Source organism: Sus scrofa, chromosome 1, assembly GCF_000003025.6.
Source record: "Sus scrofa isolate TJ Tabasco breed Duroc chromosome 1, Sscrofa11.1, whole genome shotgun sequence".
Taxonomy (NCBI): domain Eukaryota; kingdom Metazoa; phylum Chordata; class Mammalia; order Artiodactyla; family Suidae; genus Sus; species Sus scrofa.
The window spans coordinates 122867843-122890183 of record NC_010443.5 but is presented as its reverse complement, the minus strand read 5'-3'; the positions used below and the strand labels follow the sequence as shown (position 1 = coordinate 122890183).

At 39.5% G+C, this 22341-nt stretch overlaps 2 protein-coding genes across 11 annotated transcripts in view; both read right to left on the bottom strand.

The window, feature by feature from the left end:
- The window catches only part of CEP152 (centrosomal protein 152), a 103706-nt gene extending 89668 nt beyond the window's left edge, over window positions 1–14038 (bottom strand). For 5 of the 9 annotated variants that reach the window (XM_013993032.2, XM_013993031.2, XM_013993030.2 and 2 more), the window contains exons 1-3: window positions 13780–14034; window positions 7983–8076; window positions 6–109 (exon numbers count right to left, since the gene is read on the bottom strand). In XM_013993032.2, coding sequence (XP_013848486.1) covers window positions 6–109; window positions 7983–8069 — 191 coding nt within the window. In that variant the 5' untranslated portion in view covers window positions 8070–8076; window positions 13780–14034. Of the gene's footprint in view, window positions 1–5; window positions 110–7982; window positions 8077–13341; window positions 13721–13779 lie in introns of those variants that run through there. The other 4 variants (XM_021095942.1, XM_005659635.3, XM_005659632.3 and 1 more) reach the window with 3 other exon arrangements.
- SHC4 (SHC adaptor protein 4) overlaps window positions 18760–22341 on the bottom strand; it is a 148680-nt gene continuing 145098 nt past the window's right edge. Inside the window, exon 12 of one of the 2 annotated variants that reach the window (XM_003121520.4) lies at window positions 18760–21414. In XM_003121520.4, coding sequence (XP_003121568.1) covers window positions 21259–21414 — 156 coding nt within the window. In that variant the 3' untranslated portion in view covers window positions 18760–21258. The remainder of the gene's footprint in view (window positions 21415–22341) is intronic. The other variant, XM_013993029.2, reaches the window with a different exon arrangement.

The following is a 22341-nucleotide window of genomic DNA, read 5'->3' as shown; positions in this document are numbered from 1 at the left end:
CTTACTCTTCCTCTCTGCCATCCTCACTGCAGTCCGAATAGTGGAGTTCAGGGGAGGACAGGTCATCATCCAGCATATCGTGAGGCAGGTCTGTGAGCAGCTGCTGCAACTGAGAGAACAGAGTCAGCGTCAATGTCACACTGGCTGAAACAAGATGCCAGACCCAGGCTGCCTCAGAATGAGAGATTTTGATTGTAGAAGTCAAAGAAGTTCCTCACTGCTCTATTTAATAAATGTCTTCAATTCCACAGGAATTGCAGTCATCATCTCTCCCTTGGGGAAAGGGGGACATACAAATACCAGCAGTAACATTACAAGTCTTTTCTCCTTTTCCTACAAAGGCCTTAGATTCAAGGACGCATACAAGAGAATTTTAACCTTCTTCATGCAAATGTAGCAAGTCATAATGATGGTAAGATCACACCTGTATCATGTTATCATAGAGCGGATCTGAGCTTCAGAATCCTCAAGGAGTAATCAGACCTGGAGGACTTGACCATCAGACATCCCCCAAGGAATAGAGCAGCCAGATGCACTTGGCCCAGGTGGTGAGAGCAGCAGCATCAGCAGGTGGCCTGGAAGCCCTTAAAGCTCTAATAATGCTATAGAAACCTCTGGGGGAGAGACTAATTAGTAGACAGCAATCTAATTCCAATAATGAAATGATATATAATACTTGGGTCTTATAAACAGTTGAGTAAAAAGAGAGCTCTAAGATTCAGGTTTTTATAGATATAGCACTCTTGAAAGTACAACTCTAAAACTGTCATAAAACCACAAGACTTTGTGCTCCAGTTTTTTCCCCTAGAAAATCACACCTTTAAGCATTCTGCCTTCTAAGAACTAGACAGACTAAATTCACTCAAGTTTCAAGATAAACTGTGATAAAGAGAAAAATGAATTGTCTAATTTGTTGAGTTTCACTATCTCCTTTTAAATGTCTTTCTTCAAATCCCAATATAATGACTTTAACTTTGTAATAATCAGGAGATGCAAATGTTGTGACTAAATAGACAAGGGATTGCTTACAATGACTTCTCTTTAAAATTAAGCATCAGTTTAATTACCAGGTTGACTTGTCCCCCCACAGTACATAAATCAATCCCGTAAAATTATGCAATGCATGAATTCTAAAGACATTAAATATTCTATAAAACCTTGGAGGAAAAATGAGATGCTCCTTAGTCTATGGCAGGTTTCTTTTCCCATTTCTCTGCCATAGAATAAAAGAAATAAAATGTAGTTATAAAACGTATCTGAGTATAACATTAATAATCAAAAAACTTTCTTAAACAAAATACATATGGTAAATGCTAAATTAAAATATTCTAAGAAAGGACTGAAAGGACTACCCCAATGGTTAACTGAGTTTTAGTGAAGTCAGATTTGGGAATGGAAATGGAGTATAAGAAGTAGGAAAGGGGGTTACCGCTTCACCCCCATATCTATTTCTAATATTCACTGGATTATTTTTCTTAAGTGCTGTCAATCCATTTTGTTTTTTAAAAATCAAACAAGAGAAAAATATTCTATTCCAATGAAAAGTTACCTTGATAGTGATATTAACAAACAAGACCTTGACTAACTGGCCACCTGCTCACAGGTAATGGAAAAATCATTTTGAGAATAAGCTATATCAGAGTTGATCCAGAGATATAAAACAAAACAGAACACATCAACATATTAGTATACCACTTGTGTCTCAAAGAAAAGTAGCCAAGTGATTTTACAAAGACACAAAATTCACTAAGAAAAACACATCTATAAGAACTTCAAGGAAAAGAACTAGATCCACATATATTTCAGAGGGGAAAAAATTGAAATAAATGTTTTATTTCAATTACATCAAGTGAGGACTGCTGTACAGAAAGAATATTTTCTTCTAAACTTTCAGTGAGGTTCAAGTATACAGCCTTATAATTCAGAGGAACCTTGACAGGAACATCTGAAAAGTACTTTTTTCCTCCTCACAAAAATAGAAAAAGCTACGCAATAATTAAGCAGTTCTTGTAGCTTTGTGACACTACAAAATTAACCAAATAGCATCTAAGGAGGAAAATTAAATTGAACACAAGCATAAGTTCATCAAAATGTTTCTGGATCCAATAGCAAGCTTGTGAACTAGCAAAATCATCCCTACTGTATTTACTGTTTTATAAAATATTTACATCTACACTAACATTCCTAAGTCACTTCATTCACCTTCAAAAATTTTCTCCATCAAGTTCTTTGGCATAGCTGGGACACATTCCTTGGCTTCCATAACTTTGAGGGCAGAGAGGGACTAAAAGAGTGGAGTCCTCCTAATAAGGCCGTTCAGGAAATCCCAGCCCCCCCGCCCCCACTTCCATTCCCAGGATCAAAGTGTACCCTCCTCCTATACATGGTCAAACAGATTTTGCTTTTACCTGTTGAACTTTGTGCCATAAAACACAAAAGTACCATATCAACATAGGCATGCTACCAAAGAGAGAATGTTACAAACTATAAATTTTCCTCATTGAAGTTCCACTCAACTACCAAACACAGACTCAAAGACCAGATAAAAATCCTTATAAATGGCAAGATTCAATTCCACTCGTGACTTAGAAATTCATCATACTGCATTTTGGCTGCAAATGCAATCTTCTCAGTAAGATATTATTGGGTATCAACCGAGATACCTTCCCTAGAAAAAAAGATAATCTACCATTGCTAAAGCTCCTATTGAAATGCATTCTAAACAATCCAATAAATTCCTCTCCCTGTACTATACAACATTTGTTTCCAAAAAATAAAGAAAAAAGGTTGGCATTTTACTAAAAGATCTTCAGCAACAGAACACTTTACGATAACCCACATAGAACATCCAAAAATCCTAGTTTAGGGAGAAGGTAAAATAAAGTGTAAACCTTTTATTAGGATTTTTTCAGCATAAATTAACTATAACAGGTGGTCTTTAGTCTATAATCCTTGATATTCATGAAAGCAAGAGTTCTCAGTTTACAAGCCAAACAACACATTATCTCCCCAGAGAAGAGCAGCAAATGGGGTGGCCAACATTCATCTGCATTTTGAACAGGTTACCCTCACAAGTATGCTGAAAAGATTCTGATATTTTAAAATAGGAGTTATCAAATAATGTTTTCATAGATACACACTAAGTGGACTCTTTGCTTTAGCTTCAGAGCCAAGTTAAAAACATCCCTGAAAAGGCCCAATATGGGATTGGTGGCCCTTTGGCCAAACAATTTGGCAACTAGAGCTTTAGTCTAAGAATTATACCATATGCAGAATTTTTTCTAAAAAAAGCCATCCTATTAGTTAAAAACAATTCTACAATGTTAGTGGGGAAGGCTTTGCCTAGACCGCCACACATCTGAAAAAGAAATGTGGCAACATTATTAGACCAGTATTGGCTATGCTACAGGTGACACATAACAGAACTAGAGGCCTAGAAGAAACCCTGGAGCTTCTCCAAGCCAAACCTCTCCTTCTAAAGGTGAGTACACCAAGGCCCAGGGAAGGTGCGTCCTTGAATATGGCAGTGAACAATGAGAGGTACAGTCCCAGGGCCAGAACAGGACCCGAACCTCTCAATTCCCACCCCGATTTTCTTCCCCATGACATTTAGTTGGTCCCTGGAAGACTCATTTTTAGCATCAGTCTATCAGAGTTCAATGCTTTTGTTCCCATTGTGATAGTCCCTGAAAAATACCTTATATTATGAGAAACATTTCAAAGGCACAATCTAGATCAAGTATAAGAAATTGCTAAAGGAAAAACATCAAAAAATGTAAGATGAATTCTCAACCATTTGTTTCTTTGCCTTTCTTAGGCGCTGACAAGAAAATTCCACTAAATAAGTCAAATAATATAAAATGTAAACAAATATTAGCTTTACGACTCCCCCTAGTGGAGACAAAGTTTCAAAATGTTTCCATCAGTACATCAAACAAGGAAGTTAAAAGTGGAAGAAAAGCTATGTGATGGAAACCTAACCTCTAAAATACACAATTCCAAGCTCAACTGAGCTTATTATTCTGTTAGAGAAATACCAATATAAAAACTAAGAGGGGGCGTTCCCATCGTGGCACAGTGGAAATGAATCTGACTAGGAACCGTGAGGTTGCAGGTTCAATCCCTGGCCTCGCTCAGTGGGTTAAGGATCTGGCGTTGCTGTGAGCTGTGGTATAGGTTGCAGACACAGCTCAGATCCTCCGTTGCTGTGGCTGTGGCGTAAGCTGGCAGCTGTAGCTCTGATTAGACCCCTAGCCTAGGAACCTCCATATGCCACAGGTGCAGGCTTAAAAGTCAAAAAAACAACTAAGAGGAACTCACAACAGTATTCCAAAACCATTAGCTGCAAAATACATACACGTATACATAATTTTACTCTCTAGAACCAAGCAGTCATCGCAGAGCTACTTCTGGAGACACTGCAGAAAGTATACAAGTGCTCCAGTAAAACTGCGAGATCCCAACTCTCCAACCCTAAGATATGGATTTACCAGTAACTTTGACACTGTAGCAACCACAATAACAACAACTATATCTTTGCAATAACTAATGATGAAATCGCAAAGTATAGTGACCTTAGTGAAAAATATTTTGCAAAAATCACATTGTTACATTAGGATTGAGTTCATAAAAGAACCTTTGAATTCCTCTCCTCTGGGCCAGTTTCACAAGTAAATGTTTGCCTAGAACACTCTGGACGAGGTCAACTTAGTAGCAAGAAGGACAACTATATCAGTAGTTCTCAAAGGATTGTGAGGAATATAAATGATATGAATAATAATTGACACCCTATCTCACTCTCCCTCGTCTGCACCCTAATCTGCTCTGTGTTTCTGGTGAAATACTGGGTAAGGAAGTGGGTTATGCGCTTCTCTGCCATGCCCTGGCACACCACAGTGGTCAAACTTTCACCAATATATCATGTAGAACTGTAGCAATTTAGAAGTTATTATAGTGCCTTACTTTTCTACAAAATTTTTAAGAGATTTTTTTCAAAGTATGGGTTTCTCTCTTGATGTTCTACTGGTCTAAATACCCTCTGAATATTGAACCACTTTACTAAAAATCCTTCCTTTTCTGAAAACTAAAAGCACTTTCTCCATTTACTCTTCAGTGCAAACAATGGAGGGGATAGAAACGGAAAAGGCAGAGCATCGCTGTAGAATTGCTAATTAGCACAGCAGGGAGGTTGGAATTTGACTATGGTTTATTCGCTGACTTATGGATGAATGTGGACAAAAATCCCAATAGACTCCAAAGCACCAAAATTAAATAATTTGGTAAAGCATGTTGTATTAGAAACTGGCCATTCATATGTGACAGTCACAATCAGGATGATTCTGCCTTTTACAGAAAAGGGATCTCACGAATTCTTAGCAGGGCACACTATGGGTCAGATACAGCCTTCCTGGTCAGCACTACAACACATCCTGGGATGCAGGCATTCTGCCTACTTGAGAAAGAGAATAAAAAGTGATTCATTAAATAGAGAAAGCAATATGAACTAGCCCACTACTAACACTCCAAACCAGCCAGCAATCCCAAGCCACCAAGCAGGCAGATGAGAAAGGACCACTCTTTTCTTTAACCTTTAAGGCTTTAACTATTCTGCTATCATAGGCTCAGGGAGACTGAGGGGGTTGAAAAGACTTTCAGATACGAAAGAAAACTTAGGTTTGATCAGCCAATTTATTATTTTAAATTTCAGTGACAAAATACAGCTGAGATTTTATGAGTAATTCTGAATTTTAGTGCAGAAACTCTCTAACCCTCTCATCTCATTTCTCCCTTTGTAACAATTTTTTTACAGGTAAAAATTTTTAACTTGAAATGTTTTTTATTAACATGACCCATAATCATAGCATTAGAGTCAAATTAGCTAAATATTCCTTTCTTTCACTCTGCTAGAAACACACATTCTTAAATATTTCACCTCTTAAGAGCACCTTTTCCCCTGGAAATTCCCTAACCCAGCACATAATCTATCAAGAAGTGATCCCAATCGCTATTTTCCATATAATCTGGAATTTACTGCCTCCTCAACTAGTACCCCCTTTTAAAACTTTCACCACGCAATACACCTGGCAGTTAAGTTCTCTCTAATACCCTATGCATCTTTTCCAATGAAAAATCACCTGTCAGATTATTTCTTCTTCTTTAAAGTCTGCTATAGTAATTACTTAAACTGATCCTCTCAAGAATCCCAGCAGCTAAATTCCAGCAAACTATCCAAAGCCATCAGGGTCATGAAAACCTCATGCTGTGAGTTCACTAAATAACAGAAAATCCTCAGCCCACCCTTCTCTCAAAAATTGTTGTGAAGGCCCCTGTCAAGATCCGGAAATCCACAAACTCCAATGCCCTCAGTGACCTGGCAGAGAAATTATAGGAGTGAAGCTGGCAGGTCCAAGTGAACAAGTCCATGGTGGGGCAAGGGGTGGGGGGTAGGGGAGGCATGCAGGGTACAACGCCACTGCTCAGCTCCAGCCCACCTGCTACCACGTGCAGACACAGGCTACATGTGGCCTGGGCTTAGGACATTTCAAGACAGCCCAGAAACTCTGGATGATTAAATGAAAATTTCCAATCTTCAAACAGAGATTTCAATTTAAAAAACAAGTACTACGCAAACAAACAATACAGGTCTGTAGACAAAATCTACCAAACTGCCAGATTTCTATCCCTACCCTAACTCTACTGCCAGCCATGTGGGCAACTGATCCTGTTCCTCACTTTCTAATAATATGAATGATCCATAGGAACTATTAAGAAGGATTTTTTACATATTAGAAAATGGGTCATATCAATCATAGTCTCAGTATAAAAGAAGCCTGTTATTGGAATCAAGAAATTTACCTCAGACTAAAAACAATCATACCAAAGCAAAATGACTTCCACCAACTGCTACTGTTACTACTGGGCAAAGAATTCTGTTAAACATACACACACACGCACACTATGATCTCCTCCTCTTACTCCTTTTCTCTTTAGTCTATTCACACAGCACAGAATTCAGAAAGATATTTCAAAGAGATGATCAGATATGACTTTCCTGCTTAAAATCCTCCCCTGGTTTCCCACTGCTCCTAGAATAAAATGTGAACATCTTCCCATAATGAGCTATGCTCTGACCCAGCCCACCACTCCATCCCACCTCCCTACTCACTCCTTGCTCCCACAATCCCAACACCACAGCCTTCTGGCTGCTTCACAGCTGTGAAGGGACACTTCCCAACACCCAAGCTTTACAGTCATTGTGTCTTTGCCCAGAACATTCTTCCCCAGGCTACTGTATGGCTGCTCCTTCTTAGAAGTGAAGGCTCAACTCAAACACTTCCTCTTCCATGAGACCTGTCCTCACCAGTTTGCTGCTAGTTGTTTTAATATCACCAAACTTTTTCTCCCTACCACTTAATCAGTGCTAAATTATCACTCACTCAAATTATTTATTCACTGGTTTATTGTTTATCATCTGCTTCCATTAGGATGTAAGGTACCCAAAGCAAAGACTCTTGCCAGATTTGTTCAGGGCAATGTTTCATGGAAGAAGGCCTCTGCCTCCAAGGCCAATGACCACCTCCTAAGGGAAAAGAACTTAAAGAATCTAACCATTTAGGGACTGTCTGCTGTGGAGCAGTAGGTTAAGTATCTGGCGTTGCTGCAGCTATGGCTTAGGTTGCAGCTGAGGCTCAGATTCAATCCCTGGCCCAAGAACTTCCATCTGCCATAGGTGTACAGCCAAAACAAAAAAATCTTACCATTTATATGATGGCATCAAACAAAGTTGTATTTTATTCTTGTCTAAAAAAAGGAATCATTCCACTCACCCACCTTTTAAAACTCCAATGCCTGACCAAGTTTTAGGAGATTGAAAACAAAGAAACAACTATACATCCTTCAAAATGACACAAAATGATATAATTATGGTCGGGCAAAAAAATTATTTAAAATCAGGTTTAGAGTCTTTTTCCTGAGTAACTTACCTCTTTCTCCCTTTCATAGTCTTCTTTGTCGTATTCTTCATCTTCATTTTGTGTCGGTAATGTCACACTGCCAAAGTCTAGTGACATGGTCCTCCTGCGGGAACAGAAAGACAGTTGTTTTCTAAATAGCCCATAACATTTCCCCAAACCACAATATACAAGAGATGCCATACACAAAAGACAGGAGCAGCCAGGGAGAAGATATATGTAATTCATGTATGTCAAACAGTTAGCATTCCAAATATAGAGAGAGTTCTTACAAATTAACTGTGATTTACAGAAAACAGCTGTAGGACAGCAATTCATAAAAATGAATAAATGCCAAAAGCTAATAAAGCTACAACTAGGCCTTTCTAGTGGTCTAGAAAGTATATCTTAAAACGGTAAGATTTTTGTCCACACACAAACATAAGATAATAACAATAAACCAGAAATGTGCCAAAACATAAACACTTTAAGAATGTCTAAGTGCCAAAGTTTCTAAGTTGACATGTTTTGTTTTGTTTCATTTTGGTGAGGGCGGGGGGGGGGGGTCTTTTTCAGCCACAGTCACAGCATATAAGGATGTTCCCAGGCCAGGGATTGAATCTGAGCCGAAACTGTGACCTGTGCCATAATTTGCTTCTTCTTTTGAATATCACAAATTCAAGTGTTATGTTTTACCGAAAGAGAGCAACTAAATCCTAAGTGAAGGACTGCTATCCAAAAAACACTTAGTCTGGTAAACTCCACAGAGCACACAAATATGTGTTAGATGCCCTGCTCTTACACTTGATAAAATCAGGCTCAAGCAAAAAAATACTCAGGAAAAACTGAAGGGAAGGATGTGAAGCCACACCACTGTCCAAAAGCAACAGCAAAACCTCCCTGGAGAATGGTCCCTGCTGCAGCGGCAATAGCAGCAGAGGATGGCTTTTCAAGTCCTTACTATCAAAAGACTGCTGATGATTTGAATTATACTTAGGGATCCTGACACTCCGCAGAAACTACACAGAATTTCAAAGCTCTAAACAATCCTGACCCAAAAGTGGGCAGGCATCATCAATTCCCCAGCCTAATAACAGCCCTCTCTTCAGTCCACTCCTCTGCATGCCAGTAAAATCCACTTTGATGTGATCCTGGGCCACAACTCATGCACTGTGCTTTTCAGGCTCTAAAACGCCATTCAATTGGAAGTGAAATAAGAAGCATAGACCAGGCACTCCAAACCCACTTTACCATAAAGAACTTATTAGCTCCCTCATGTTAACAGTTGAGAACTAAGGTCACAGATTGTATGTAAGCCAATAAATAGCTGTATAGCAAAAGATATTCCCCTTCATCGGATCTAAGGTGACCTTGATGGTATGGCACTGTTCTGTCTGTACCACTAAAATATGTAGCCAATTAATTATGACATCGCTAATTTTAAAACGCAGCCCAACTTTGTCAATGTTAAAATGTGAGAAGAAAAAGTACACAGTAGATAGATGAAATATGGTATAACAGATTAACACAAATATGAATTTCAATGCTGAAAATCCCTGTTTTTGTTTGTTTTCCAAGGACTGAATTATGTTTCTTAGCCAAATTCTAATTTGCAGTCCACCTTCTTTATCTCACCCTCTTTGGTCCCTACACCCAGCCCAGCCCTTTCAACTCTATGAATTCAAACTCCTCACATCAGCTAAACCCTTCCAGCTGGGACTTCTTAGACCAAAGCCACCTCTTTCTGCTCTTGTGACAGGGCTACGTGGAGGAAAGGACACATGCACTGTTTCTCTGAGAGGGAAAATAGAGAGGCTTGGGGAATCTAAACTTTGTTACCACCCAGAGCTACAAGAACCCTCCTGTATACCAGCCTAAGATGGAGATTGAATATGGTAAAGAACTTATAATGCAGCTGACAAGGCTAGGGAAAAAACTCACACAAGCTCAGTTCTCTAGGGTTTTTTCACTGCTGCAAGTGAAAGTCAAGTCTACAGCATCTACAGATAATGAAAATAAAAGCTCATTTAAATCCTGGCTCCTTAAGAGAAATGCAATTAAGCTGGACCTTAACAACATCCCCATATTCTCCAGGCAGAAATAATTTTTCCTTCTTGTAATTCTTATGGGATTTCTCCACCTTTTCCTGAATTTTATAGTTCAAGCCAAAATATGGAATTTGTGTTAATTTCTCTTTTATTAGGTCAAAGAAGGGTTTTTTTTTTCAACCCTTCACTAACCTGCCATCAATTCCTACTGAACAGTGAAAAAGAACATTATGATTTACAAGAGCCTATTGCTAAATACAGCTACTTTATATAAAGAACTACTTTTTCTCAGAGAAATGAATTCTACAAGGTATTTTCATTTTTTAATTTTTTAATCAAAATATAGTTATTTACAATACTCTGTCAATTTCTGCTGTATATCAAAGTGACTCAGTCATACATATATGTACATTTTCTCGCATATTATCTTCCATCATGTTCTATCACAAGATATTTTCATTTTTAAGCAAAGAGAAGAATATAAAAGACCAAAACTGTATCTTTTATTTAAATGGCATTTTAAATTCAAACCATGTCATTAAAGAAGTAATCTGAAATACCTGAAAGAACAAAATCTCTCTCTGCCAGAGAAGAAAAGGTACAAATTAGCTTTCCTTCTAAAAAGTACAAACCACCAGAGACTTTAAGAAACTATTTTAGGCATAAAGGAAATTTGATAAACTTACTGTGGTTTAAAAAAGAGAGAGACTAAAAAGGTAATTTTAAAAAGCTAACTAGTATTTTAACTAAAATTTAAAATAAAAGCTAATGCTTTTATTCCACTTATTAATCACTGCTAGTTACCACTGCTATCAGAGACTTTAATATTCAGAACAATAGAAAGAGATTGCAAAAAAAAAAAAAAAAAAAAAAAAAAGGGCAGCAAGACAATAAACCCAGAAACCATAAAGGAAAAACTTGAGAGAAACTTAACCACAAAAAAAGAATAAAATTGCATATGGCAAAATCCATCATTAACAATTCCAATATTATGTATAACAAACACATTGTCAAAATAATAATAATGAGAAAAATATTTGCAAAACACAAGAGAAAGTTTCAACATACAATTCTCACAGATAAATGAGAAAAAGACAAATAATCCAATTTTAAATGGGCAGATGATACGACATAAGTGCTCCATGAACTTGAAAAGATGCTTAAGCTCAGGAAGAACTCAAGGTGTCATTTAAACAATGAAATATGATTTTCAACAGCTAAACTGAAAAAAAAAAAAAAACCCTTGATAATACTGAGTGGTGGCTATTTTATAGGAAACAGGCATCCATATGAAATGCTGATAAAAAGTACAAACTGGAAAACCATCTTGAAAACTATCAATATTAATACACTGAAAAAGAACATTTGCTCTAGTAAAAGTACTTTTGAATAAATTTGACAGTACTATGTCACTAACAAAAATAACAAAATATTTCTATATATAGACTGATTATTAAAAAATCAAGATGTGGAATAAGTGCACAGTGTAGTGCTTTTTTTTAATAGTAAGCTGGTTATCACTGTCTTTCTAGATAACTTTTTCTCAACCTAACAAGACTATGTTCTGACATATGTCCCACTCAGATGGGTGGAACTCAGTATCAGTCAGTACTCATTTTGTTGGCCCTGGTTAAGTTTTCTTTGCCCTCGTTGCAATAAGAAAGAAGACCAATCGGTGTTGAACTGAACAAAACATTAAAAAGCAAAAGTAGCATTGTTTTTGCCTCATCTAATGGAGTATAAGCACTTTGGAGGCAGAATTAAAATGTATCGAACCCACCTTTTACAAATGGTAGGCATCAAACCCACCCTTTACACATGGTAGGCACACAACAGATATTTAATGAATGAATATAATACATTTGCATTGGTCTATACAGATTTATTAAATTTTACTGAGCACCTACTGCATGCCAGGTTATGTCCTAGATATATCTAAGACATGGTACCAGCCATGGGGAGCTTACAGTTTCTTAGGGAAACAATGATATAAATTGTTACAATGATACCTTGAAATAAATTCTATAATACAGAAAAGTACACAGCACAAATAATCTATGCCTAAAAAGAAAAGAAGTTTCACAGAAGGAAAGATTTTAGAAATAGATCTTCAAGGACACAATACAACAGAAAGTGGTTAAGAATGAGGGCACTCATTGAGACAGCCTGGGCTCAATTCTGGCTCTCCTGTTTATCAGCTGTGCTAAACTGCACAAACTGTTTCCATTTCTTCATTAATTAAGTGGGGGGCAGAAACAGTACCTACCTCAAAGATTGGTCATGAGGATTCACAAGATTAATGTATATAAGTGTTTCACACTGTACCAATCAATACATTTTTGTTTTGTTATTATTATGACCTCCTTACTGATGAATAGAGGTCTGCCAGCTATAAAAACGGTTCAAGGAACGAGTAACATTCAGTACACCTGGAAAAAGATGACTGTGCAGCCTCTGGGAAATCTTCCTTCAAATAATGCAACATCTTCTGGGATGAAAATACCACTGCCTTCAACAAGCCCTCCCAATCCTGTTCCCTCGTGAAATTAATCACTCTTTGGCACTTTCAGGCTTTTTTTTTTTTTTTTCCTTTTCTTCTTTTTTAGGGCCGCACCCCGCTGCGTATGGAGGTCCCCAGAATAGGGGACCAAATGGAGCTGTAGCCGCGGGCCTACAGCACAGCAACGCTGGATTCCAGCCGCGTCTGAGACCTACACCACAGCTCACAGCAACACTGGATTCTTAACCTACTGAGCCAGGGATTGAACCCGCGTCCTCATGGATACTAGTCGGGTTTTGTTAACCACTGAGCCACGACAGGAACTCCAGGCTGTATTTCTTACACTTTTCTTATGGCTCCAATTTCAACTTCTCATTTAGTTGAGTATATTCACGTCTAAGCAGTGGATACAAATTGTTACACATTGTGAAGTAGATGGCAAAATTCAGCTTAAATAGACTCAAATTCGCGACCATAAAATAGAAAAGGTTAAGTGCCACAAAGGGGGCCTTGAGAGTTAGGAAATTCTACTTACTTGATTACATACTAGCTTCCTTTCTAGAATGAAAACAGCCAGAGCACACTAGCCTGATGTTTCAGACTTGGAATAGCAGGCTTAGGAGGCATCTATTTATTCATTCCACAATTATTTGCCAAGCACTGTTCAAGATCACAAAGTTCAACAGGGCTTGGCGGAGGGAAAGAAAACAGATGTATATAAAAATGATGACAATAATCTGATCAGTGCTAATGAGAGCATTTCGGACAAATATACTCAGGGTGCCCAGAGGATGCAGCGGGTAGGCACCCACAAGCTGAACGAAGAATAAACCAATGACCTTACCAAAGAACTCCTTTTGGCGTCAACCACGGTAAAAACAGATACCGAGAAAACGAAACTGCAAGACCCCAGGGTGCATCCTGGGGCTGCTGACTTGGGCTGCCGGCGTCACAGGCACTCGGTCAACACACGTGTACAGAGCACCCACTGTGAGCCAGGCACAGCGCCAGACGAACCACGGCGGGGGTCCCCAGGGTAGAGTCTCAGGGCTACTCTAGCGGCGTAGAGGAGGCAAGGAGGGCTTCTAAGACGTCACTTCTAAGTAGGATCTTGGGGTCTGGATGACACTTCAGAGACTGAGTCCCGCCACCCCGAGCAGTACACCACTGCAGTATTTGGGGAGGGGGCGGGTTAATCCACCCAGAAGCCCCAGCCAGAATCCCAAGGACTCCGCACCTCCTCCTACCCCTGCCGCAAGCCCATCCCCGAAGCGAAACTCACCGGAGGCCACAGATGCTGTCAACGTAGAGTCACCTTAGCTCTGGTGGAAGACCAGCCTCTAGCAAACCCCTCGCCCTGGCTCTAATCCGCTAGCTTCTTCCTAGTCACAACCGAACACTGGAGGCCTGAAGCCATTGAAGAGCAGCCTCCCCCTTCAATCGCCGGGTAGTAGCTGGCCTAGTAGGGGGGGCCATGGCGGCTGGGGGCAGGGCGAGGGGGCGGAAGTCTCCTCCTTTCTCAAGCTAGGTTGAGAAGTCCGCCTGCAGTTGCAAATACTATACGGCTGTTTAAAAGCGGGCGCCAGAGGTGGCGGGAAGTTCCTCCTGTGCGTCCATTGGTGGACTTGTGAGCCAATTACAAAAGGGTTCACTGCAGAGGGGGCGGGTTTATCGGTTGCATAGAGACGCCCTAGCACCTGGCCTCCTGCCTGTGAACTGGTCTTACCCAACCCCACCTGGTGCAATGCTCCTGCCCTCCGCGCTCCCCACTCCTAAATATCAGTTCTCAAGAGCGGTACACAGAATCCTTCGCTTCCCCCACCGAATCCACCTTGGAGGTTTTTGTATCTATCCTTCAGATTCTCTAAATTGCCTTAACAGCCTTAGAGGTTGTTTCACTTTGTCTTCTTGCTTACTAGATCCCACCTTGTTTGAATTTGTGTTTCTTTAATTACTGATGGGATGACACGTGTTTATTGACTACTTGAATTTCCTAGAGTGTGAATGTTCCTGTCACTCAGGTATATGTTAACCTGACCTTTAAGACAATGCTCTCCAGTCCGGAATAAATCCCATTACGGTATCTACCTTCCTGGGATAAAAGGGTCTCAGAAGAGCTCCTGCTGTAGTGCAATGGGATCGGCAGCATCTTGGGAACTCTGGGAGGCAGGTTCCATCCTTAGCCCGGCACAGTGGGTTAAAGGAACTGGCATTGCCGCAGCTGCAGCTTAGTAATTCGTGGCTCGGCTCGAAATTGATCCCTATCGCCGTGGGCGGCTGGGGGGTGGGAAGCGGGAGGTGGGGGAGGCGAGCGGGAGATGGGGACGCGGGCGGGGGGTTTTCCCAGAGACGCTCATGGAGTTGGTAGCAGTAAGTTCACACTAGTTTTAATTCTTTCCCATATACACTAGTATAGAGTAAAATAGTTGTTAAAAGTTGTCCATAGTCTGGCTCGTTTTCCTTTGCTACCTCACCATTCCACTTTTGGATACCAACACGAACCACTGCAACCCCATCAACTAAGCATAAGGGCCTGGCACATAAAATGCACTCAGTCCATAGCACTAGATGAATGAAACCTCTGGCCTGGCTCCCTGAGGTTCTCAGAATGCTTTTGGTTTGCTCAAACTCTATCTTTCACCTACAGTGCCCCTACTTAACTTCCCCAGCTACTCAGTCTCCAAGATAGATGAGCACATCCCCTGAAGTCTTTGATGACACATACCTCCCAACCTTGGTAGAAATGATCCTTCTCCCCTCTGGATATGGTGTATTCATCTCATTATAATCCTCATTATCTACTATAATTAGTTGCTGTGTAATCTTTCACTCAGTCCAGCGTCAATATCTTGAGACACTTACTTTGCTTCTTGGACACTTCATGGCCCCTGGAAGGCACTAAAAACAACTTTAATAAATGAGTAAATGAATAAATGAACAAATAAAATGAAGGATTTTTGCACCAGAAAAAGCAAATAAAAGGCATTTAAGTAAATGGCAGTTGTTGAAATCTGAGACAAGGTATGTTAGAACTAGGCAGGGGCTTTCCGTGTCTCGCTGCAGTGCATCAGCAAAAAAAGCTGTGTGTAGTGTCCTGTGCTGAGGGCGACAGTGATATGGTACAGCAAGAATGCTAAGCAGTCCCTGCCCACAAACAACTGGTTTTTATATGAAAGGAAAAAAAAAGTTAAGGCAAGAAAAGTACATGAGGAGATAGTGTTCATAGTCCCTTAAAGAGCGTTTTAGACTTTGGTAAGTTCTTTCCCTAACACTACCTCATTTTTCCTTGTGAGGGGCCAGTACAGGTATTAGGATCCCATTTTACAATGGAAGAAACTGACATCATCATAGTGACTTGTCCAAGGTTACACAGCCAATGTGAGATAAAGACAGAGCTTAAATCCAGCTCCTTTTTCTCTAAATCCAGAGTACATCACCATATGTAAAATATAACGGAGACGAAATCACCTACATCACAAAGGATGTGATTTAAAATAAATAATAAGTCAGAGCCCTTTGCCTCTAAAAATGGATTTGAGTGGAGTTATAGACATATTGTGATCAAAAGAATTTTCTTGACTGCCTATCATGTTTAATTCCTGGCCTAAGTGCTTGAATATAAAGTGTGAAGCAGGACCATTACCCTCCAAGCTCTCATACTCTGTGAGGTGCAAGATACTTACATTAAAAGACAAATGGGGAAATTCCTGTGTGGTGCAGCAGGTTAAGGATTTCCTGTTGCTGTAGCTGTGGTGTAGCTCAAAACTGCAGTGCGGGGTCAATCCCAAGCCCAGGAACTTCCACATGGAAACAAAAACAAAAAGAACATTAAAAAAAAAAAAAAGAAGACAAATGATACCACACACAAATGGTTTACGACATGCATTGTGAGTAGAATAGGTGATAATTCTGGAGAAGAGTGAACTTAAAGTCTCTATCAAAGGAAGTTCTTGGAGGAAGGGGAGTCAACAGGCAGGTTAATCAGCATGAGCAATTGCAATGTGAAAGGCAGATGGGCAAAAGAAAAGGTTTCTTGTGTTTAGAGGTAAGACTGGAGAAATAGGCTGGGTCAAGGCAGCAAATAGAAGAGCTTAAAGGCCGGAGGGATGGAGAAGCATCTACAGAGATAAGGTATGGTGTGCCAAAAGAATGAACTTAACATGTCCAGAGAAACACAAGCACATGTAGGCATTCTGGGGTAATAAAGACAAAGGCGGAGAAAGAGAGAAAATCTCCCCTGAATACTGGACGGATCATTTGCAGAATGTTGGGTGAATATTTATCTTACATTTTTGACACACCTGTGAGTTGGGAAGTGCTACCTCTACCAGACTCCTTTACATTTCAAGGGGAAATGCCATGTTGTTGAGATATGGCTCCTTTCATTCAGATCATTTATAATGGTGGAGCTAAGCCACCTTCCTTTTCCTACCTTCTCTTTTGTGTCAGAGATAACAGGTCAAAGCAATGCCATCATGTAATGAGTGCTAGCCTCAAAAGAGCACTGAGCTTAAAGAAGATCTGAGTTCAGGTTCCAGCTCTCCTACCTACTTGGCTTCGTCTGCAATTTATTTATCCTTTTGTGCCTAAAGTCCTTATTTGAGAACAGAAGTGATAATATCTACTTTGCAAGATTGTAAAAAGTATGAAATAAGATTGTGTGAAAGAGATTTTGAGTGCAGAATGCGATTTAGCTGAGTGTTATTTAACTGAGAAATGTCAGACCATTATGTGTAGCATATTCAAAAATACTTTTTGAGCATTTATGTTGTACCCAAAACTGTTTGGGGGGCTTATTTAATAGTGACATGTAGGTCAATATATCTCCCCTGATTAAGCCCCTTATCACAGTATCTACTGCCAATAGCCACTGTGACCTCAAAATCATCACCTCCCTACCACCCCAAGACCTAGTCATATTGATTGGGTGAAAAATAACCACCAGACCCAAGCTGGGCCAATCATACTCCCTTCCCAGATATTGAAATAAGATTCCACAAAACTGACTCAAAGTGGTAACCATAGAGAAGAGAAGCAGATTTTATTACACTTTCTGAATTTTACGGGACATACTCCTCTTCCTTAGCTGTGCCATGTATGTGGTGGGAGTCTAGACTGAAGATCATGAATTTCTGCCACTCGGAGCCATGAATCTGCCTGGTTCCTGCACTTTGTGAAAACTGACAGTTAATCTTATCCTTGGTTTTGTGATAATCTGAATCTTAAAACGTTTTTTTGACTTGACCAAGTTTGGGTCATGTAGGAATTAAATAGCATTGTCCCTTTCATGTCCACCCAGAACTTAGAAACTGATCTTATTTGAAAATAAGGCCTCTGCAAAGGTAATTAGTTAATAAGAGGTCATACCGGATGAGGATGAGACCTAAGTCTAATGACTGGTGTCCTTAAAAGAAGATGAAGGACACAGGGAGACACATGAGAAGAAGACAGCCCTCCTGACTAATGACATTGAATATATTTTCACATATTTTTTGCTGTCTGTGCATCTTCAGTGAAATGTCTATGCATGTTTTTTGCCCACTTTCTGATTAGCATTTTTATTGTTGAGTTTTAAGAGTTTTTAATATGTTCTGGGTATGTGGTTTGCAAATAATTCCTCCAGGTCCACGGTTTGTCCTTTATCCCATTAACAGCTTTCATAGAGCAGAAACTGGTCCTTTTGATGAAGCACGACATACCTGTTTTTCCTTTAATGGATCATGTCTAAGGACTCTTCGCCTTGCTCTATATCCTGAAGATTTTCCTCTGTTTTTTTTTTCCTAAAATTATCATAGTTTTTATATATTTGACATTTAAGTCCATAATCCACTTGAGTTTATGTTTACTTAAAGGGAGATTTTAGGTTTTTTTCCTATAGATGTACCATTGCTCCAGCATCATTTGCTGAAAGGTGATCCTTTATCCATTGAGTATAATGCCCCGGCCTCCTATTTGTGGAGTCTCCAGGGCTGGGTAAGCCCCTCCTCAGGAGGCCACAGCTCCTAAAAGGCAGCCCTTTCACACAGCTCTCTCTCCAGATCCCATTACTGCTCCCTCCCCTTACTTCTTTTCAGGCTGAAGAGCACTGCAGCCTCCCTTGTGGTTTCCCAATACTCTGCCCACACCTTTGCAAATGGTCCCTTTGTTAAACTCTCCTCCAATTACCCAATTAAAGGGAGCCATCTGTTTCTTGTTAGGACCCTGACACATCTTACCAATGAGAAATCTTCCAAATTCCAAACATCAGACATAGACTGTCAACTGTCACAAAGCAATAATCATTTATTTATTTGGGGGGGGGATTTGTTTACAGTTTATTTATATGCAAATGGTTTCCACTTTAAGACAGATGAAGAATGTTACATTAAAATAGCATGCAATCGAACACTTTTTTCTTGTGTCATTTTGTTTTAACTGTGCCTCCTGTGTTTTTAAGTGCAGAATCTGCTCATCCAACTACTGTAGTTAAACACTGATCATCTGTGTATACTGCTCACATCAGTTACAAGCTTGGCATCTATTTATATCAAGAATGCTTTCTTGCTACCCAGTTATCACCGGTTCAACCAGAATGAGACCACAGCCCTGCTCTGTCTGTATTCAGGTAATTAGATTACCACTAAATTTTGCTGATTTATACCCATGCTAATCCCCTTTATGAGGACAGAAAATTAAGAACTACAGTTTATGCAAAATTAAGGAAAAATACATTATTTCCTAGTTGTATAAAAGGAAATGAACCTATCTAAGAAGCCAATGGAAGCAGAAGTAAAATAAAAGCATAAACCTTCACATAAAAATATTACAGTTCCATGTGCTTGATTTCTGGATGATTTCTATCCACAAAAAAATTTCTCATATCTTAATTTAAAACTTAGCAAATATTTCATGATGACAAAGATTAAGTTGTATCTACATAGCTCAAGTGAAGTGGAATTAAGGCAATTGTCCAGGTAACTCAAGATTAAAAAAACATGCAAGTAATGGCCATCTCTCTATATGCAATGGCAGGTAAAGGATTGAAGATATTTTCCACTACTCAGAATAACCAGATAGACGTCTACCATCGTTACTTATATTTTTCCAAAGTTCCAATGTTTTTGACTGAAAGGCTCCAGATCTCTGCTATATGAATGATGATCTCAGGGAGTACAGACAAAGGTTTAGAGAAAAAGCTCAACTCGCCACCTTAAATATACATATTGGTTATCAACACTGACCATTAATAAATGCACACTTTGGTTTTTATAAACTTGTATTATGTAGGGTAGGGTTGTAATGGACCTTTGAACTCACCTAGTCCAGCTCCCTCGTTTTATAGACAAAGAAACTCCAGTCCAAACAGGCTCAACAACCTGCTTGCTCAAGGTCACACTGAGACCCAGTCCAGGGCTCTTCCCTACACAACACTTCATTACACCATTTGTTTACCAATTTTGCCTACATGTGACAAGACTTTCCAATTGTTTCATTCAATGTTTTCTTCCTTTTGTATCTTATCTGGTCATAGCTCAGAGAGGTGCTAAGGATACATGTAGATGAGGGGCTATGATTCAGTAAGAGCGGACCAAGGGGATGGTTCCCCATACTTTAAAATAAATTCAGTATTTTAAATAAGAATGGAATAAATTTGGAGACTGAATATGAAGAACACTGGTTTGTTTGCCATCTTTTAAATCCATTCACTCATGAGCTCCCCACCCCCTTTTTTTTTCTTTTCATTTTAGGGCTGTACCCAAGGCATATGGAAGTTCCCAGGGCAGGGGTCAAACAGAGCTGTAGCTGCTGGTCTCTACAACAACCAAGGCAACACCAGATCCAAGCTGCATCTGCTATCTACATCCAGCTCAAGGCAACACCAGATCTTTAACTCACTGAGGAAGGCCAGGGATCGAACCCACATCCTCATGGATACTACTTGGATTTGTTACCACTGAGCCACAACAGGAACTCCTATGAGCTCCTTTTGGTGGGGGCAGGGTCAGGGAGGGAAGGAGGGAGAAATATGATGAAATCAGAAATGACTGGCTTCTTCAGCTTGTCATATGTTGCATACAAATAGTCCAAATAGCAAAGACTGAGCAATACTAGGCCAAAGAATTTGGGCTCCAACCCTTTAACCAGCAAGTGGGACAGGACAATGAAACAGACCAGCACTTTCAGTGGCCTTCCATTTGATTCCATTGGCACAGACACAGTTTGAATTTAACGTCAAATTTATTTTAACATTGCAGTGAAAGTGCTACTAAACAGAAAATGTAATAAAGTCAATAACTGTTAAGCCAATGGCTTCTTATTTTTATCACAAGGAAAAACTTTTTTGGCAAATGGTTCTATAGTTACAGAATATGAAGACACCTAGAACTAATTTCCCCAATATGAAAATGTTCCAAAATTATCAAGTTGAAAGGCACATACCACTGCCCCAGCAGATCATTCAAATTGTCTTTAGCATGTGAAATTTTAATTGTGCTTTTAGCTTGTTATCAACGCAATATGGCCTTAAAAAGTGACATCCGTGCATATGTATAATTTCTTTTCAGATAGACCCCTCTTCTTCCCCTTTTCTGATTTTCACTTTCTGAAGATCAAGTTTTGTTAGTTCTTTGTTTTATAAAAGACCTAGTCCATGAAGGTCTCAGAAGGATAACACTTCACAGTTTGTGCTCTAATTTATCTACAAACCAAGTTTGAATTATCTTTGTGTCCTGATACAAAACGGACTTTCTTAAAGTATCAGTGTGATGGTACATCCATGTTGTCATTTGTTGGAATGCAAAAGTCCTGGATTATTATCTTTTCTCACTGGTTGTTTAAGGCTTACTTCGCTTCCAGAAGAGATGATTGGTAAACTATTATCCATGTGATATCTGATCAGATGGCCAACATTATCAAATACATGGTCCTTGGTCCTCACCTTGAAAAGGAAATACGAATGTTTTTGGGTTAAATAACAATACTTCTCCTGAAAGACATAAACAAATCAGGGGGAGAAAACACATATCCCTGAATGTGGTATTTGGCTGAATAAGAAAAGAAAGGGTACTTTCCATTCTGTATCCCATAGTAACCAATTTTATCATTCCCCATTATCTTTTTAAAGCAACTGTCCCTCCCAGTTAGGAAAATGGTAAGCATTTGTCATCCAATCCAAATTTGCAACCAACCTCTTTGTCATGTTATTGATACATTCTACCATGTCCCTATTCTTAGAAATATCTTGCCTCATATAAATATGGCCACCTCTGCTCTGTTTTGGTTATCATTTGCATGGAATAGCTTTATCCATTCTTTCACTTTCAGCCTATGTGTGTCCTTAAATATAAAGTGAGCCTCCTAGCATACATATAGTTGGATCTTGTCTATTCAGCTATCTATTTAGCTAGTCTGCGTCTTTTTTTTTTTTTTTTTTTTTTTGATCTTTTTAGGGCTGCACCTGTGGCATATGGAGGTTCCCGGGCTAGGGGTCAAATTGTTGGAGCTGTAGCCGTCGGCCTATGCCACAGCCACAGAAACACAGGATCTGAGCTGCATCTACAACCTACACCACTGCTCACAGCAATGCTAGATCCTTAACCCGCTGTGCGAGGCCAGGGATCAAACCCACATCCTCATGGATGCTAGTCAGGTTCATTAACCGCTGAGCCGCAACAGGAACTCCTAGTTTGTGTCTTCTGATTGTGAAGTTTAATCCATTTACATGTAAAGTAATTTGTTATTGGGAAGGACTTACTATTACTGTTTTGTTCATGGCTTTTTGTCCAGGATCATTTCTGTCTATAGGCCATACATCTTTCACTTGATTTAATACCATCTCCAGCCATACATCTTTCACTTGATTTAA